This window comes from Bos taurus, chromosome 26 (genome assembly GCF_002263795.3).
Source record: "Bos taurus isolate L1 Dominette 01449 registration number 42190680 breed Hereford chromosome 26, ARS-UCD2.0, whole genome shotgun sequence".
NCBI classification, from domain to species: Eukaryota; Metazoa; Chordata; class Mammalia; order Artiodactyla; family Bovidae; genus Bos; species Bos taurus.
In genome coordinates, this window is record NC_037353.1 from 41,522,848 (window position 1) to 41,541,386 (window position 18,539).

At 48.5% G+C, this 18,539-nt stretch overlaps 1 protein-coding gene across 15 annotated transcripts in view; it reads right to left on the reverse strand.

Moving 5' to 3' along the window:
* Positions 1-18,539, reverse strand: part of FGFR2 (fibroblast growth factor receptor 2) — a 107,060-nt gene that overhangs the window by 72,171 nt on the left and 16,350 nt on the right. For 8 of the 15 annotated variants that reach the window (NM_001205310.2, XM_010820089.4, XM_010820091.4 and 5 more), the window contains 2 exons: positions 6,730-6,996; positions 5,777-5,854 (listed from right to left, as the gene is read on the reverse strand). The exons of 3 other annotated variants lie outside the window; for them this stretch is intronic. In NM_001205310.2, the coding sequence (NP_001192239.1) occupies positions 5,777-5,854; positions 6,730-6,996 (345 nt within the window). The remainder of the gene's footprint in view (positions 1-5,776; positions 5,855-6,729; positions 6,997-18,539) is intronic. 4 more of the 15 variants (XM_059881745.1, XM_059881749.1, XM_059881746.1 and 1 more) reach the window with 1 other exon arrangement.

Here is an 18,539-nt window from a genome sequence, read left to right on the forward strand (position 1 = left end):
TAGAGAGAATACAGCCTGGGGGTTTAAAGGAAAAACATGAACTCATATTACCACCGTACCAAAAGAGACCTCACTGACCATCTGGCCCAACGGCTGGTCTGATCAATGTCATTCCGAAAGGTTAAGTGATTTGATCAAGGTCACACGGCCAGAGGCTGGGCCGAGGCTAGATCCAAGTCTCCAACTCCCTGAGCAGTGCTCTTTCAACCACTCCATGCTGCCCTTTGAACTCTCCCATGGTAATTAAGTCAAAAGTTCAAGATTTATGTGAGCTGTGGCCGCTGATGACTGCCAACTGTATTTTTATTGATGTAAAAATAATAAAAAAAAAACACAGCCTGTTTCAGCTCCTAGATTAAGCCTCACAAACTCTCTAAAGCCCCACTAAGGCCTCTGTCTTAAGTCTATAATTAGGGCCTTTAAAAATATCACTAATCAGGACATTTCAATGCTTTGACCCTTGATGAGGGAAGGGGTATGTGTCTGAGAGCTCTCCCCTATCCTCGCCACAGACTGCACTTCCTCTGACTTCAGTTTTGCATAGAGAAGAGAAAACAAACGACAAAATATGAAGATGTCAGTGAAGGTGTGACTGCAGGGGGCAGGAGGGCTTTATTTGAGAAGTTTCATTAAAAACGGCAACTTGCTGATCAGCAAGGCATTCAGTAAGATACACTGTAAAACAAATCAGGCAGAGTGAGCCGTACTGGGAGGCCAGTTGCCCATGGAGGTCCCCAGGCTCTGCCTTAAAAGGGGACCGCTGCTGGACCAGAGGAAGGCTGAGAAAGAAAAGATATTCAGCCTGGCTGAGTAGATGGAACATCATCACTGGCTTCTGTGATGAAACACCCAAACCATGTGATGAGGTTTCACTGAAAAGGCATTTCAAAAACTTTAGGCAGCTTATGTGTTTTTTTCAAAAATGCATTTTCTTCAACTCCTGGAAACTTCAACACAACTAAGAAACCATCTTAGAGACCATCTCTACCAAGGAACAATCGCAATTAGAGCAAATGTGACTGATCTGCTACCATCAGTAGGTCTCAGAATCTCAGGCCAAGAACCTTCATTTTCCCGTTACTTCCAAAAAAAAAAAAATCCCCTTTCTCCCTAGTATGGAAGATGGGCAGCTGCAGGTCTCAAGGAGAATAAAACCAAAATAGAAAATTATCTTCTCTCTCTTCACTCAGTAGTAAGAACCACACTCCACTTGATACACCCGTCTTACTATCAACTCCCTCTAGTTAAGCAGTCAACCTGAACCTTCTGTCAATCATGTTCTTCCCAAGAAGTCAGTCTCAAGCTCTTCGGAGACAATCATCACTTAAACACAAGCTGCCAGTAATAAAAGTACCTTGAAAAACCGGACAGATGTGTAAACTTATTTGCTGCCAGATAATCCATTAAGATATCGAGTACCTAGGGAAGGCAAGGACTAGTTAAGTTATGCTTTTCTAAGCTAAAAGATAAAGCTTGAACCTTTCAAAATCCTCAACCTGGATGCACTTCAAAAATTAGCATTTGAAATCGCAACTTTCTGTCCAGAGAAAGTCTCTTTCACCAAAGGGCATATGTAACAGCATTATTTCCTGGCAGCCAGGCTTGTAATGACATCACAAGATTGTTCTGTTCAGGGAACCGTCTAGCACTGGTAAAGTGTGATGTCATCAGCAAGTCAGCTGCTAAAATATGACCGGAGAATGCCCTTCACATCTGTGATGGAAGGACCCGACTTAAAAGCGGGGGGCGGGGTGGGGGTTAGATCAATCAAATCAGCTCACTGGAGGGATTTTCAAAGCACGTGCAGCAGGATGTTAATAGATGCTATATTTTAAAAAAGGGTCTTATGGTCAATCAGTTTGGAAAACCCTGGGAATGGACAAAAAGAAACAGATGTTTTACTACAGAACTTCTCAGAGCTTGTATTAGGCTGATAGACACCATAAGTCTTTGAGAAAGGGTTATGGTATGAGATATTCTCCAAATTCATTTTAAAATACAACTGATTTTTGGCAGAGGATTATTTGGAACCAGGGTTCCCAAGGATATTCTTTGAGAAAGACCGACTTATTCTCTTCATGTACAGACCAAACCTGAACACTGCTGTTTTTAATGGGATCTGTAAAAGAGATTCTGGGAGGACGGTGATACCACAAAATATTCATTCAACATCTGGGCTAGTCATTGCCCTTCAGAAGTAATCTAAGGGGAAAGGCAGGTCCGAGAGGCTACCTGATACTGAACATGATACCATACGTTGTACGATGGAACATGCAAACACTCAAAGCCACTCAATCGGCCAGTTTAAACAAGGAAATCTACAGAGGAGCCCACTTTTGAGTTAGGTCTCATAGGATTAAGTAGAAGTTCAGATATACCTGAACACTGCAGAACATTACCATAAAAATCAAACTAGACCTGGAGGTTAATGGATAGCAGTTTCATGGCCAAAATGCAACAAATCTGCCTTAATTTTTGACTGTTATTTTTACCATTATATTTGGCTACAATGTTTTCTGTACTCTGTACAGAATCTAAAAAGAACTCAGCTACTGCTGCTAAGTCGCTTCAGTTGTGTCCAACTCTGTGCAACCCCATAGACGGCAGCCCACGAGGCTCCCCCGTCCCTGGGATTCTCCAGGCAAGAACACTGGAGTGGGTTGCCATTTCCTTCTCCAATGCATGAAAGTGAAAAGTGAAGTCACTCAGATGTGTCCAACTCTTAGCAACCCCATGGACTGCAGCCCACCAGGCTCCTCTGTCCATGGGATTTTCCAGGCAAGAGTACTGGAGTGGGGTGCCATTGCCTTCTCCAAAAAAGAACTCTACCAGGCAGATAAGCTTGCCTTCTTAGAGTGCACTGCCAGAATTAGATAAACGAGAATATCAGCAACCGGAGTAACCTGCCATCTATTTTTCAAGTCAGATGATGGACAACTAACGTGGACCAAGCTCCAAAAAACTCTTCTTGGAGAAGCTCAGAAATATCACTGTCAGCACAGGGTCACTGAAGCATCGTTTGTTAACTTCACTAAAGGGGAACTTTCAAACACACCCCAGGGGCATTTCCAGACAATCAGAAGACACCGAAGGAATCCATTTGGATGCATGAGTGGTTTCCAGGTGGCTGAAAATGCAAAGAATTTGGTGCTTCTACAGTATTCCCGATTAATCAGGTCAAGCATTTGACACTTGAGGTGGCAAAAAATTGTTTTAATGGCAACATCCCCTTCCCCGCTTTGCCAATTACCCTGGCCGTGGCATTCCTCTGTCCACGCCGGCCACAGCTGCTTAATCTCAGCTGCCCCAGGCCGCACCTGTGAATCACACCAGCCTAATCACAGTAACAGATGGCAGAGGCCACGCAGCCAGCTAAGAACTGCTATCACTTTAAATCGCGTCTAATGTTTCACGGGCCCCAAACAGAGGCAGTTCCCGACAGCAGTATCTCCCTGGTACAGCTAACACCAGTCCTTAATCACCCCAGAGTACCCACTTCAGGGCGAAGCTGGTGTCATTCGAGAGCTAATTACGAAGAACCCTGGTTGCAAGGTGAGGGCACGGCGATTCATTCAACGTGGGCTGGCATTCATTAAATGGAACAACCCACTACCTGGGCACTGGGCAGTCAGCACTAGTGTTCGGGATGCAAAGAGAGTCATCAGAGAGGGAGATCAGACAGAGAAGTAGTTCATTCAGCCTACTTGTTACATCACCTATACCTTCAGTTACATTTTATTACTTCCTGCATATTCTGGGTAACATGCTGTCAGGCAGGGGGCTGATCACCAGGACAAGTTCTCCGGCACGCCGACAGAACCTCGCTGAGTCTGATGTCCCAGTCAATAGCAATGGCTACCACACGTGGGTACCACATTAGAGCTGCCCACAGCTATGCGAACATCCTCCTCCCACCTGCATCATCACCCTGGGAACTGGCAGAGGGGCACGGCGATTAGACAGGCAACAAGCCTACAACTGAAATTGCAGCTCTGCTTTGTGTTCATTGAGTCACAGATTCTCAATCAATAAAACACAAAAACAACTCCTCTCTCCACCTTAAGAGGTTGCTGGGGGCACGGATTGAACCAGCAGTCAGAGCAGAGCCTGCCCCGAGCAGCCCCTTTTCATCACCATCAGGCTCACAGCATCTCGTGCCAGAGCCAACAGTAAGAAGTGAGTGACATGTTCTAATCTACCAGTGTTATTACAAAGTCACAATAACAAGAACAACCTCGTTAAAAGGCTGGTACAAATGACAGTTGAAGACACTTTCCCTCCTCCTGCCACCCTCTGTTTTACCAACAAGCCTTCTAACAGTAAACTCCTATTGGAGGCAGACCTGTGTGTGTGAATCCCTAAGCCAGTGGTTCTCACACTTACTGTGCATCAGAGTGACTTCCAAAGTTTCTAATTCAGCAGGAGGTCCCGGGTGGGCCCTGAGAATCTTCATTTTTAGTAAGGTCTTAAGTAATGATGATGCTAGTGGTCCAGACTGCAAGCTTTCTCTTGTCAGACAGTGAAAACTAATATAAGCCAAAATATTTCCCTTTTTTGCCTATGCTGCTAGGAGACTCAGAGACAAATCCAGTTCCCCACTGAAGCAAAACATTATCCCAGGTGCTGAACCACATTGACTGTCTCTTCTTCCTTGAAAAAGCCTTGGATCTATTTTAATAACTAATTGTCCCATTATTTAGGTCTTGTTTAAATTTACTAAACTGACTAATATCCTTTTGAGAAAATGAAGACTATAATATCTAAGACTATAACATCCAAGAATGCCAATGACCGACGTAAGGTCACTTTGGAAATATTCCAGCCATGGTACTGGAAAATACAACTTGCTGTATTTAATCTTTTATTGAATAAGCACTCAGAAATGTTTTTCTGAGCAGTGTGCAAATATGCACTCACTAACCTTCATAACAGCCCCCAAAGATATTGTTATTATTTCCATTTTACAGATGAAGAAACTGAGGCACAGAAGTTAAATTACTTGCCCAATTCAGCAGTGTTGGAGCAAGATTTGAACCGAGGCTGCCCAGCTCTGAGAGGCCCATATTCTCACTCACCAAGTAAAGGCGTCCTAGGGTCAGTTAAAGCAGTGCTGACTGTCCCTAAACATGCAAACAGCATTTGGTGTCCCCCTTTTCTATTGGCAATATAAGGCACACTTCCCTTATTTCTGCTCAGCAAGCAATACTATCTTAGCAGGCCAAGATTTCGCAACCTCTGCACTATCGACCTTCTGGAGAAGAAATTCTTTGTTACGGGGCTGTCCTGTGTATTGAAAAGATGTTTATGAGCAGCATCCCTGGGCTCTCTGATGCCACTAGCATCACCCCATTCCTTCGGTGAAACAACCAAGCATTGCCCCGTGTCCCCCAGGGGAGGGGGAAGGAGGAGAATCCCCCCAGGCGGAGAGCCACTGGGTCAGGCCAAGCAACATCGACAGGAAGAAGACAGGATGTCGTATGATTCAGCTGGCTTTACATCTCCAGATAGCGAGGAACCAGAGGGGAAAAGCAAACCAAGGAAAGAAAAGTCGTGAGTGCTTTCAAAAGAAAGTGGCTACTGACACAATAAGAAAGGACAAGCAGTACAGAAGGGTGTACAGTAACACTGCTTTATTCTCAGATTTGAAAGTCAGGAAGAGAAGACACAGTGGAGAAGTGGGGACTGCAGTCAACAGCATCCCAAGGAGTCGCCAGGGAGACAGCTACGAGTCAGGAAGTTCCTCTCTCGGGGACGTTCGGAGACGGCAATTACTTACTCTTGCTGTTACTGTTCTCACTGACAAAATCCTCCGAGCCATCTGCGTCGTCCTCATCATCTCCGGATGAGATGGCATCTGTATTCAAAAGAACACAGCCATGGTTGTGTTTTTGCAAAGCAAAAGGTTGAAATCATCTACAACTCAGTCCTCCTGGAAAGGGAATTCAACAACCCAGGAACCCAGGCAAAAAAAAAAGTCTGAGATCGTGTTTAGTTAAGATGGTTTTAATGGCTTAAATTTTCTCTCCGTGATGACAGTTGGTCTATATTATGATTCTTCATGTGTTCTGCTTTCACATTATTTAAACATGCTATAAAATGGGATATACTGAAAAGGGATTTTAAGCTTCAAATGGTATTCAAGTCCCCAACAAATTTACCGATTGTATAATAGCTGAAGATTCTTTCCAACGCAATCTTTCAGCACTCGGGGTCTCCTTCAAGAAAGGAATTAGTCCCTAGAAAAACTTAACCCTGTGGTCTTCTGACTGTTTACTAATAATCTGAAAAAATAATTTTAAACACAGCCACAAAAGGGGACCTGGTTGCCCCGTGGAAGAAAAGTCAAGGAGAGAAACTCAAATTTTAACAAAAGGAAGCAGAAATCTTTGGCATCCAAATTTCAATCCTATGTTCTAAATGCCAAGGATGCCAGTGGTACAGGAGTTTAAAAAAGAAAAAAAAAAGATGTGTTTTTTACTTATAGGAAAGTGTGCGGTCTTAAAAATGTAATGTTGCACATGAGAACCCTGTCATAATTTTAATGACCAGCCTCTCTCATATACCAGGTCCCGGAGAAGAACTTCAAAAACAGATCAATCACCAACTGTGAAGCTCTGTGCCCAGCATCCAATTAGCAGACCCCACCGTGGACTTCACTGGTCTGATAACACTTTACCCAGGAAAACGACTACAGGGAAGAGAAAGCAGAGGGCTGTCAGGCTGACTCACCTGTGACATTGACCATGAAGTAGACAGTCTCACTGTCTACGTTCCTAGCAGCAGTACAAGCATAGAGGCCGGAGTCTCTAGGCGTGGCACCTTTTATCTGCAAATACTCCCCAATAAGCACTGTCCTATTGTTGGGCCCCAAGTGTACCCCATCCTTAGTCCAACTGATCATGGCGGCATCTCGCAACAGGCAGCGCAACTCTAGCGACTCCCGGGGCGCAGCCACGTAAACTTCTGGTTGGGAGATTTGGTATTTGGTTGGTGGCTCTGCAGAAAGGCGGGAGAGAGAAGACGGAGACAGATGGGAAAAGAGGAAAAGGAGAGAACGCCCAACAAAGGTCAGTGGAGGCCCCTTGACTCCCGGGAGAGGCAGTTCATGGTTTTTCTCTCTTTTCGCAAATGGCCCCAGGGGTGTCTGTCTGCCTCTCCTTGTACCCCAGAAAGCTGCCCTCACCAAGGAGCAGAGGAGTGTCCGAAACCAACCAGAGGAAGCACCCGGCGAAAGCTGCCCCACTGAGTCTCCAACAAACCTTACAGCATCCAACACAAACCCAAAACCCGACTGGCAAGGACACTGTGCAAGTTTAAGGTCGATTGTTGATCCAAAGCCTGCTTACCACCAACACCCGAAGAAGTCCAGCGTTGTGGCATTTTTAATTTGTAAAAATGTGTGTTTTCACAAATGGTTTCATTCCACGTGACTGCGCTGTGTACACACACTCACATACACACATACCTCTCCCTATTTGTGTGTGCTGACGTCCCCTGTTATCACAAATCTGAGCTTCTTAAAAAGAAATGCCTCAGTTTCTCAGGCTCAGATCAGAAAACTGCTGGTCTGGGAGACTGACGTCTGTGCTGGCCGAGCTCGGACACACTGTTTTCCTTAAAATGATAAAAGCCTGGAGGCCTTCACGTCAAAGCCCAAAAGAGAAAAGCCGCCCCAGGGAGCTGAGAGGCGGTCCCCATCGCACTTGTGTGGTAGGCTCTCAGTCGTGTCCGACTGTTTGCGACCCCCTAGACTGTAGCCCGCCAGGCTCCTCTGTCCATGGGATTTCCCAGGCGAGAATACTTGAGTGGGGTGCCATTTCCTTCTCCAGGGGACCTTCCCAACCCAGGAATCGAACCCAGGTCTCCCGCATTGTGAGCAGACTCTTTACCGTTTGAGCCACCAGGGAAGCCCACTTAAATGGATCTTAGATCGCGCTTAAATGGATCCAAAGGAAGGTGCGGAGGCCTGCAGGCCTGGCACTCCACCTGGAGAGCTGGGCTACTCCCTGCTCCCCAGCCCCCACCACACAGCCCAGCTTCCAGTCTCCTCAGCCTTCTTCTGCCTTGTCTCCTTTAGAGCTTTTCCTTTCTCCCTCGCCTCCCCACTGAACCCCCCCCATCCTTCACGCCCCCCCGATCATGCACGCTCTCCTGGATGAGAGCCTGCCACCAGCCACCCCAGCCCAGAGCGAAGTGGGTCTCTCCTCTTCACCAGCTCCTGGGGATGGGCCACATTCGTGATGGACTTGTCCCGTCCCCCGAGGAGATGCCCAAGATGCTAGAGGGAGGGCTGATGTCTCTGGTTCTTTGCGAGCCCCTCCCCTGCCCCAGGCAGGCACACGGAAGGCGACTGTTACAAATCGGATAACGGTCCCAGTGACTCAAGAGGTAAAGAATCCACCTGCAGTGCTGGAGACACACAGGAGACGTGTGTCTGGGTTGGGAAGATGCCCTGGAGGAGGGCATGGCAACTCACTCCAGTATTCTTGCCTGGAGAATCCCACGGACAGAGGAGCCTGCTGGGCTACAGTCCATGGGGCCGCAAAGAGTCAGACAAGACTGAGCATACACACGGTCCACAAACATGCAGGGCAAAACAGGCCCAGGAGGACCTAGCCTCTGCTAACCGAGTGAGAAGGAACCACGCGTCTTTAAGGAGAACAGCCAGAGCCGCCGGCTGGGACCCACGAGAGTCCATGAGCTGGCTTTTGGCCTTCACAGAGAGCACTATGAATGGTACCCGGAGGCCCAGGCCCAGAAAGCATAAAGCTTCCCAGCTCTGGGATGGCTAGGAATCTGGGCAGCATCAAAAGGCAATTGTTTTGTCCTTAAGTGTGGTCTGGACAAGGGTCCCACATAAGACTGAAATACAGTTACTTCATGTTTCAGTGCCAGGGTCCAAGAACAAGCGAGGGCCACACGCATCAGGTTCTAGAAATCCATGCCCCCCCCACCCCCGACCACCACCCGCTGTGGAGGGCCAGGGCTCCCCAGAGGGGCACCCCCCAAGGCAACCACACCAGCAAGGGCCCAGACACTGAACAGGATGGGAACATAAAGGGGTAATCACAGCAAAAGGAAGAAAATGGAAGTCACATTTAACTTGGAAAAACTTACACCCCAAGACAAGGGCAGAAAGTCCCAACTGACAAGCAGGTTACATTTTGAATGCTTGTTTTTTCGCAATCAACAATTATTTTACTGAACACCTACTATGGGCCACATGCTTTTATCCTGGATAAACAGAACAGATACAAAAATAAACAGATAAAACAAACAGAAACAAAAATACTCCCTGCACTTGTGGGTGATTAATTACCGAGGGGTGACAGATAACAAATACAAAATCTACAAAACTATAAAGTCTGTGGAGTGGTCCCAAGTGTTAGGAGGAAGAAATACAGCATGTTAGGGGCACATCCAGAGAGGCAGGCTCTGGACTCCAGAACAGGGGTTGGAAAACCACAAGCCCCTGGGGCCAAACCCAGCCCATGGCCTGTTTTTGTAAACAAAGTTTACAGGTACATAGCCATGCTCATCGCTTACATAATGTCCGGGGCTGCTGTGATATGACAGTTGACAGGCCTGTGGTTGAAACAGAGACCTGGTGACCTGCAGAGCCTAAAATATTAACAGTCTTGCCCTTTACAGAAAATTCGCCAGCTTCTGTTGTGTAGGATCATCAGAGAAGGCTTCTTTAGAGAGAAGGGAAGGGCAAAATGATGCCTAAAAGATACTGCAATGAACTTAGTTGGAAGGTCCTCAAATGGGGCCTCCTGAGATTGTTTAAGTCATAATGCTGCTAAATTCAATGACTAATAAAAAGGTACTGAACTCTGGATCCTGAGCAGAAAAGGTATGGGAAGAGAAATGCAGGGTAGAGGGGAAGAGGAGGAGAACAAAGAAGTCAGTTTGGCCCCAAATCTCAGACCTGCATCCTAAAGTCAGGGCCACACAATGTTGCAATTGACAAGCCTCTCAAAGCCACGTGGCCCACCCCCTTTTACAGCTGGTCAAAGCCAGGATCAGATGTCATCTGAGTCCTGGGTCTCCCACAACTGATTACAGAAACAGCATCCACAATGTTAGAATGAATTGACACTGCCTCAGCCTGAGTTATAAAATAATCGCTATTTATTAGGACCAACATTGCATGATCAGCATGTCACCAAGAATGTTGTGGAATTTGCTTTCCTCTGAGCCAGAACTGGTTATCAAGAGATGACCCAGCAAGGAAACAGCTGGACAGAGCAGCAACACTTCCCTCCCTTAGCGGAGAGCCCGGGACCCATGTGGCCCATTCTGCTCTGTTCTGTCCCCCTGGCCCTCAGAAAAGGGAAAGCCATGTGACTACTTCATGGAGGCACAGGAAGACTCTAAGACAGTTTTTTGTTTTTAAGAAGAAAAAAAAAGGCAAGACACTTGCAGTTATGATGCAGAAAAATCTCTCTCCCAGATAAAAGGGAGAATTATGATTTCTCAAAGAAAAGCATTTTCACTAAGAATCCTCTCCTTCACCTAAAACAGGCAAACCACAAAATCTTGCTGAAACCTAGGTATCTAAGATGCTGGACCAATATCACCAAAAAGACATCACTGCCTGCTGCTGCAGGAGGAGGGTCACATCCTATTCAGGCCGGACACACAGGAGATGCTAGTGGAAGGGGTGCTGGTGGAGGACAGAGGAGTCTGATATGCTACAGCCCATGGGGTTGCAAAGAGTGGACATGACTTACAGCCTGAACAACAACAACCTGTGTGAGAAAAGATGACACCCTGAGTCCCAAGTGCACTCTGCTCCTGCTTAAGCTCAGGAATGCCCCCAAACACAATATTATTTTGAGAATCCAGCAAGCCATCCAATATGAACCTGATCTTCCAACTATAATTTATGGGGCCAGTCTCCATCACTATCACTCTTCAAGGCTGAAGACACTACCAAGATCACAAGTACCACTCTTTTCAGAGGATAATCAAGAGACTACCTGGATTTATGAAAGTGAAAGTCGCTCAGTCGTGTCCAACTCTTTGCGATCCCATGGACTGTAGTCCATGGAATTCTCCAGGCCAGAATAGTGGAGTGGGTAGCCTATCCCTTCTCCAGCAGATCTTCCCAACCCAGGAATTGAACCAGGTCTCCTGCATTGCAGGTGGATTCTTTACCAACTGAGCTACATCCCATGGATGTAAAATGATGTACTAATGATGGGCTCCTAGCTCAAAAGGCCTGATAAGGTGACGAGCTATTAAGAGTGATTTTAATTTCCGTGAAAACTATCACCCAGCTTTCCATTGAGATGATCAGCTTCAAGGATAGTAAAATAATTCCCCAATATACATCAATAGGGTGAAGATGTTCATTTATAAAATAGGGCCATCCACCTTCAAGACCTGAGACCATTAACTACTCCCATGGGGAATTCAGAAAGTGTGTGTTCCTCCTTCCCCAGCTGATTACTTCACAACAAGCTCATCTGAGGGTCTGGGGCATCTTTGGGGAACCCCAGCAGAATCTTGTGATACTCCCGCATAATGTAGGAGGACACATTTTAGGGAGGATGGGTGGATGACTAGAAAGGAGAAGAGGGAAGAAGGGGTTAAGGAGTCAGGGAGGGCGGGCGAGTGGGGTCTACGGTGGGAAGGGGTGGAATGACACACCCAGCCCCTCCCAGGCCACCCAATAGCTCCTGTGGCCCAGTTTGCGTGGTCCTGCATCAAAGCCATCCCAGGCCAAGATGCCAAGAACACCTATACTTATTAGCAGGGACCCAGACTGGCTCAGTGGAGGCAGTTCTCACCCTGCCCCTCCCACGTGGCCCCAGGGGCTTGCTTCCCTTCTGGGGCTGCCATCTCCAGGTGACTACCCACCAGATGCTCCGCAGTGCTCCACGGACACCACCACAGTGGGAGTGCCCTCCTCGTGCTCAGAGGGGACAATGGACCAGATCCCCCAGAGCACCAATGCTGCACCTGCGGGGCCCTACCAACCCCTCTGCCTTTGGATGCGACCACCTTCAAAAGTCACATCACCAAGCCGCACCGCCTGCTCTATAACACAGGACGGTTGACATGCGCAGAGTATTCCCTGGAAGATTTAAACGATATCTTTTATGGCAATATTACCAGTTCCTGCATTTTTTTTTTCTGGTGATGGAGCATACTTTTTACTCTTTTTCACAGAGGAGGGGAGAAATCACAGGGAGCACGTAGTCCAACACGTCCCTCCTCTGTTCTCGCCAAAACACAACGGGAGAAGGTTCCAGAAGCCATTTTACTACACAGCAAGTGCTCTTCCAGAAGCTTCCATAGACAGAAAACGTCTCTTCACGCCTTTCGTAATGTAAACGACAATCCACAACGAAGCGACAAGGCTGGTACCCTCGCACCAGCGCTGGACGTTCTTCGTCACCGCAGCTAAAAGCGCCCGACAAACGAGGCGCCGAGTTTACCTTCTGGGAGGATGAAGAGGCACTTGTTCCTACTTGCTGAGCGCACAACCAGCCGGGACAGCTCAGTTGTGCGCGTCTTAGGTTGCATCATCTGAACTTTCTCCCCATGAGTTTCAAACACTTGAGAAGCGCCAGCGGCATCTTATCACGCAGCTGCTTTCCAATAAATGGAGTAATCTGATATGAAAAAATGAGAGAGATGGGCACCCGTACAGCTTGGCAAAAAGTGAACAGGGTGAATAACAGCTGCCTCAGCTTATGGTCAACGTGTGATTCCTGCTGGAGCTCCATCTTCTTCCCGCCCCTAAGAAAGTCCAGAGCCCTGATCTACGAGAGCTACTGGAATTTAGAACTGAGGGGCGGCTGACTGCAAAGGGAAGAGGTGTGACGTCAACAGGGCAGATGTCTGACGTCACGCTGACGTCACCAGCTCTACTTCTCAGGAAATCCACACGGGGACAGGAGTCCTTGCTGGAGGCGATCAGGGTCCAGGGAGGGGCGGGGAAGTCTTGCAAAAAGCAGAACAGGCTGTGGTTTCTGGGACTTCGCTGCTGAATTCTTCGCCAGGCTGAATTCTTCCCCGGTGTCATCAGGAGGCCGTCTTGAGACAATTGAAGCAGCGAGTGCGTTTGGAACGGGGAGCTATTTCAGGTAACACTTGACGCTGCCAAACCAGCCATAGCAGCACTTCAGACTGTCACTTTTTATAATGTTTGCCTATAAACTTTGCCCGTGTGGTTTTTGAAATGGCGCCCAAATGCAAACAGGGAACAGATGGGAACCCCGCGTCTTGCCCTGTCCAATCGCTTCGCGCGGAATGGATGACAGGTTTAAACTGTTAAGGAAGAAACGGCGTATGCCACAGGGACAACAAACCACGTCACTTCACAAATGCACCCTTTTCTGGGGTTTCCTTGGGACCGGTGTCTTTTCAAAGGTCGGGATGATCACAGCTAAGAAGGGAAACTCCAGCTTCAAGGATGTGGGGCGGGCGGAGGGGTCCCCCAAGAGGTCTCTCCATCTCAGAAAGTCAGAGGCATCCAAACCGTTAACACATTCCTCCGAAAAAGTGGACGAAAGGGAGAAAGAAACAGAAAGAAATGCCTAAACAGATCCCTCTGTGAGACAAGGAGGGAAGGGAGAGAGAGGACGGGATGTCCTACAAGGGGGTGTGGACGGCGGGGGCTCCCTTGGGAACTATAACACCCGCGTTTGGGGCGAGAATAGTAACCCAGCCTTGGTTCCCTTCTGCCACCTTGCACAAGAGGAACAAACATCCGTGCGGTGGGGCTGCCACTGTCTTGACAGAAGAGATACCCAGGATGAGCTGCACGTGCCCCCGGAACGTGGCAATCCACGGGCACACAGCAGGCAAGTGTCTGTTCCAGACTCGCCCTCTGGTCTTTACTATGGCCCACAGCGGCCACACCCCGGTCCTGGCAAGAAGTTTGAACTGGCCAATACCCTGCATTCTGTCCATAGGAACGGAATACAGAACCGCCTCACATACACAGCACTGCCAAAGTGCTTTTCACCAGCTGGATGGGGTCCAGACAGACAGACACCTGGCATCACTTTTCAGTGACCCGTGGTGTCTTAGAACACAGGGACTTTGGAAGAGCATAGCCCCCATTTTCTAAAGCACGGTTTCCGTCTAGGTGGCATCCAAAGTTAGCTTCACAAAGATCTAAAGGTCCCGGGATCCCCCTCATCGAGTCAGAAATGACCACCCTTGTGTTCCCCAGCACGGGGGCCCTGCAGACAGCCAGAGAGCAGCGGCAGAGCTGGCTGTTTTCAGCTCAGACAGCCTTGAAGCTTCGCCTTTACAAGAACGGGCTTGCAGAAGACAAAATCCGGACATCAAACGGAGGCCTTATAAGGCCTGGGTACTACTTGTTCCTTCGGGGTGGGAAGGGAGACACAAATACTCTGCACAATATAAAGATGAAAGTTCTCTACCTCAAGAAATACTGCCAACATAAAAATGGGGGCCTCAAGGAATGCAAAGCCTTGGAACACGGGAGAAGTAAACAGGCTGCAGTCTCCTCTTTCCAGCCCATGGTCGGGGTGTCTTCTAGACTCACGTAAGGACTTAACACTCTCCCTGTGGGTATCGTGGGGGCCAGGACGACCACTAATAAATAGCTGCCTCTGCCACAGAAGCTTGACTGTTCCAGAAACTCTAGCCTGGCTCGCATTCCCCCTGATCAGGCGGGATGATGGCTAATGCTTCCAATATGGTAACCATTAAAAATTATATATTTAGGCACACCCCTCCTATAATTTAGGTCTCTCTTTGAGAAACAGGGCAAACAGCTCTCTGAGTCTGAAAAGAAAGGATATTTGTTGCTGCCTATGAGAAAATAAATGCATAAATAGTCCAAGTGCCTTAAAAAAAGCACCATTTAAGAGTCACCATTATCGCCTAATATTTGGACCCAAAATGTAGAAATATCCACTCCCTAATTTGTCAGCATCCCTTATCCAGTGTTTTACACTATTCATTATAGTGCTCTCCAATAGGGAGAAAGAACAACACAAAAAGATATTTTTGCTCCTGGACACAAAATGTGCATCAAACATTAGAGCAAAAAAACATTCCGGAGATCCCCACTGGACCACCAAGAGGTGAGTATCAAAACAGAACCATCTGCAGAAGGTCTCCAGATATTGGCAGCTTTGGTTGAGCAAGAACTTCAAACCTGAGCCCTCTCTTCAAAAACCATTTCCCAGAGAGATAAGCCATTAGATGATCTAGTGCCCAGGAAGCCGAAACAGGCGCTATGTCATGTCGGAGGGGCTCCCCCGGCCCAGGTTGGACAGACGGGGAGCCTATGTGCTCGGCCACCTGGCCGTCCAGGCCCCAAGCCTCCTGCCTTCTGGAGACACGTCTGCCAGACACAGCAGAGGAGGCTGGCCCTTCTCAAAACCTGGGCTTCCTCGGGCACGCTGTTCCAGGGAAAACCACATCATCAAAAAGCTGGCCCTGCCTACTGACCGAGACCACTGGAAAATCTCCCTCGTTTTCTCAGTGGAAGGCTTTGTACTTGTGTCACCGCAAGCAGGAAGAGGGACGAGGGGAGCGGGAGGGGAACTGATGAGGAGGTATACGGATAAAGGAACGAAGGGGCTTGGCCCGAGCCTTGTCGGCCCCCTCTTTAAGGTCAAGGGTGGCCTTGCCGACACTTCACCTGTAAAATGAACACACATCATCTCCAGTCCTGAAAACAGAACCCTCTGCACCCCCAAAAAAACACATTCCTCCCCGAATCCTGGTGACAGCCCTTGGCCCCAGGCAGCCCTCTTCCCTGTACAAAGTTGGCGGGGGGCATCTTCCTCATCCGATGCTCCTCCAGCTCCCAGAGCTGTTCCCTGAGCCCAAGCATTAGGTCTCACTCCTGTCCCCTCTCTGGTGACTCTTCAGAAAAGGCGAGAATGGGCTGGGATGTTAAAAAGACCAGACTTAGAACAGGCCTGAATCTCAGCTCTGCCACTTAGAAAGCGTGGGACCCGCGACAGGGCCCTCGGGTTCCTCATCACTCAGCGTTCTGCCCCTGCAGGTCAGGAACGACCATGAGACAGAGCATGGAAAGTTCCGCACACAATGGCCAGCGCTTAGCGAGAACTCAGAGGTACCAGCTGTGGGGAAGACCTTGCCGTTGAAATCCTTATCCCTCGGCTGCAGTTGGCTAACCCTGAAAGGAGGAAACACCCCCTAAACCAGATTGTCCCAACTTGGAAGGGTGGGGATGATAGAAAGAGAGCCCCTAACACACAATTTAGTGCACGTTTATCTATAGCTGCATTCTATTTTCTATCGGCCTGTATGTGCGTCTGTGTGCACACACATGTTCTCAAGAACAGGAACACGACCTGAGGCCTTCCTGCCCTTCTGGAAGCCCCTTCTCTACCCCCATACCTGTGGATGCGCCCTGAACTCCATCCCCGGCTCCTCCGGTCCTTCTGCCTACTTTCTGATCTCCATCTCTGCAGCGCTTCCCACCCCCACAGGCCAGTGCCCCTCAAGTCCCTGCTTGCAGGCTCCTATTTCCACCTGCCTGAGGGAACACATTACCTGGATGCCAACCGAGGTCCTCTCCAAAACAGGCAGGTAACCTTCCACCTTGTCCTCCTCCGCTGGCTTCTTGCTGAATAGAGTCTCCACGTGACATCAACTCAAGCCCCACGTCTGCCCTAAAGCCCCTATGCTCCCTCTCACCTCTCATCTCCAAAGCTCCGCCCCCTATTCACTCTGCCTCTGCAGAGCTGTGCCCCGACTCACAGCTCTGGAAAGAAAGCAAAGGCGGATGTCACTCCCACGGGCCCACTGCTGCAGACCTCTGCCATCTCTCCGGAAGATCTCTGTAGTGCCTCTGCCATCTCTCTGAAAGATCTCTGCAGTTCTCATCATCTGTGGAAGGCCCCATGTTCATCATGAGCCACTAGAGTAATCTTTTGAAAAGCAAATCTTACCTCTAATTTAAAAAAAAAAAAGGCAGAGGGCACAGACCACTCCACACTTTGACAAGATAAAACGCAAAGAACATCACCCAGGCTAAGGCCCTGGTTGCTCCTGGCCCTAGATGCCTCTCCCCGCCCACTCACAGCTTAGGCTTGTCTGTTCATATGGGCACTGTTCCCTCTACCTACAACCCCAGTCCCAATACCCTGCATGGCAAACTCCTATTCAGCCTTCAAAGCCCAGCTCAAATATCTCATCTGTGAAAACTCTTCTGATTCCCATTAAGACAGACTGCATGGCTCCCATCTCCAATTCATCAGGTCTTTGTTTCTCCATCTAGTATATTCCTACAGAATACAGTCTGTCTCCATCCACCACCCATTCCAAGTGAGAGTTTGGGGCGGGCACTCTGCATAAAGACTTTGCATAAACACCATCCAGACATAGCTTCCAGGGCCCCACTTCCAAAGTTCCTAGGCCAGGAGACCTGAGGTAGGGTCTGAGATTCTGGATTTCTTGCAAGTTCCCAGGTAATGCTGATGTTCCTGGTCCAAGGGCCATCTCATGAGAAGCCCAGCTCCAGGGTCCCAGGACAAGCTGGAGGCCTGCTGTAGCAGTGATGAACCCAGTCCACTTGGGCAGCCCCTTCACAGCTCCGAGCCTCAGAGTCCTGCTTAGTAGAACTGGCTACCTCTGGGCTGGGTCAGGGTCACCATGGGGACAAAACCAGAGGCTGCCTGGGAAGGCCTTTGGCAAGTGGGGGTACCTCTGAGAAGTCCCCCACCCCAGCAGAGGTTCCCTGCCCACCCTCAAGCACGGGACAGGCTTCCTCTTGTGGGCTATAGCTTGATATGACTGATCAGCAGATTTTCTTAATATTTTTCCAATCATGTGGGATTGAAGGCAGGAGGAGAAGGGGACAACAGAAGATGAGACGGTTGGATGGCATCACTGACTCAATGGACATGAGTTTGAGCAAGCTCTGGAAGATGGTGAAGGACAGGGAAGCCTGGCATGCTGCAGTCCATGGGGTCACAAAGAGTCGGACACAACTGAGTGACTGAACAACAAAAAAATCACGAGGGAACCCCAATTTGCATTTGTCTGACTTTAAAACAGAGTTTTCTTTCAAAAGAACAAATCTACCACATAATATGTATATAAGTTACTGGAGCAGGGATTTCTGGAATGTTCCTAAACATTCAAGGATCTTGTAAGAGTCACCGTTATCAACAGCCGTGTACAACACCCGTTTGATTCCTTTCGTAAAGGAAGAGGCCTGTGGCTTATGAAAATACCATTTACTAGTCATTCATCCAACAAATCTGAGTTACTTGTAATGGGGGGGGCACAGTAACCCCCACAGAACTCCCTAAGAAAGAGGATCCCAGCTCGACCCATGGATGACTATTGGCAACCCCATGGCGGGCCACAAAAAAATCCTGAATGCCTGAGGCCCTGGGTTCCAGCGAGTAGGGTAATTGGCCAGCATTCCAGAGAGCAAGCTCCAAAGCCAGCAATCTGACTGCATTCCAGAAACAAGTTTTCAGGGGCGGTTGGTCAGCTTACCACCTTAGCATTATCCCCATTACTAACATAAAGTGAATAACCAGTGCCAATTCAAGTGG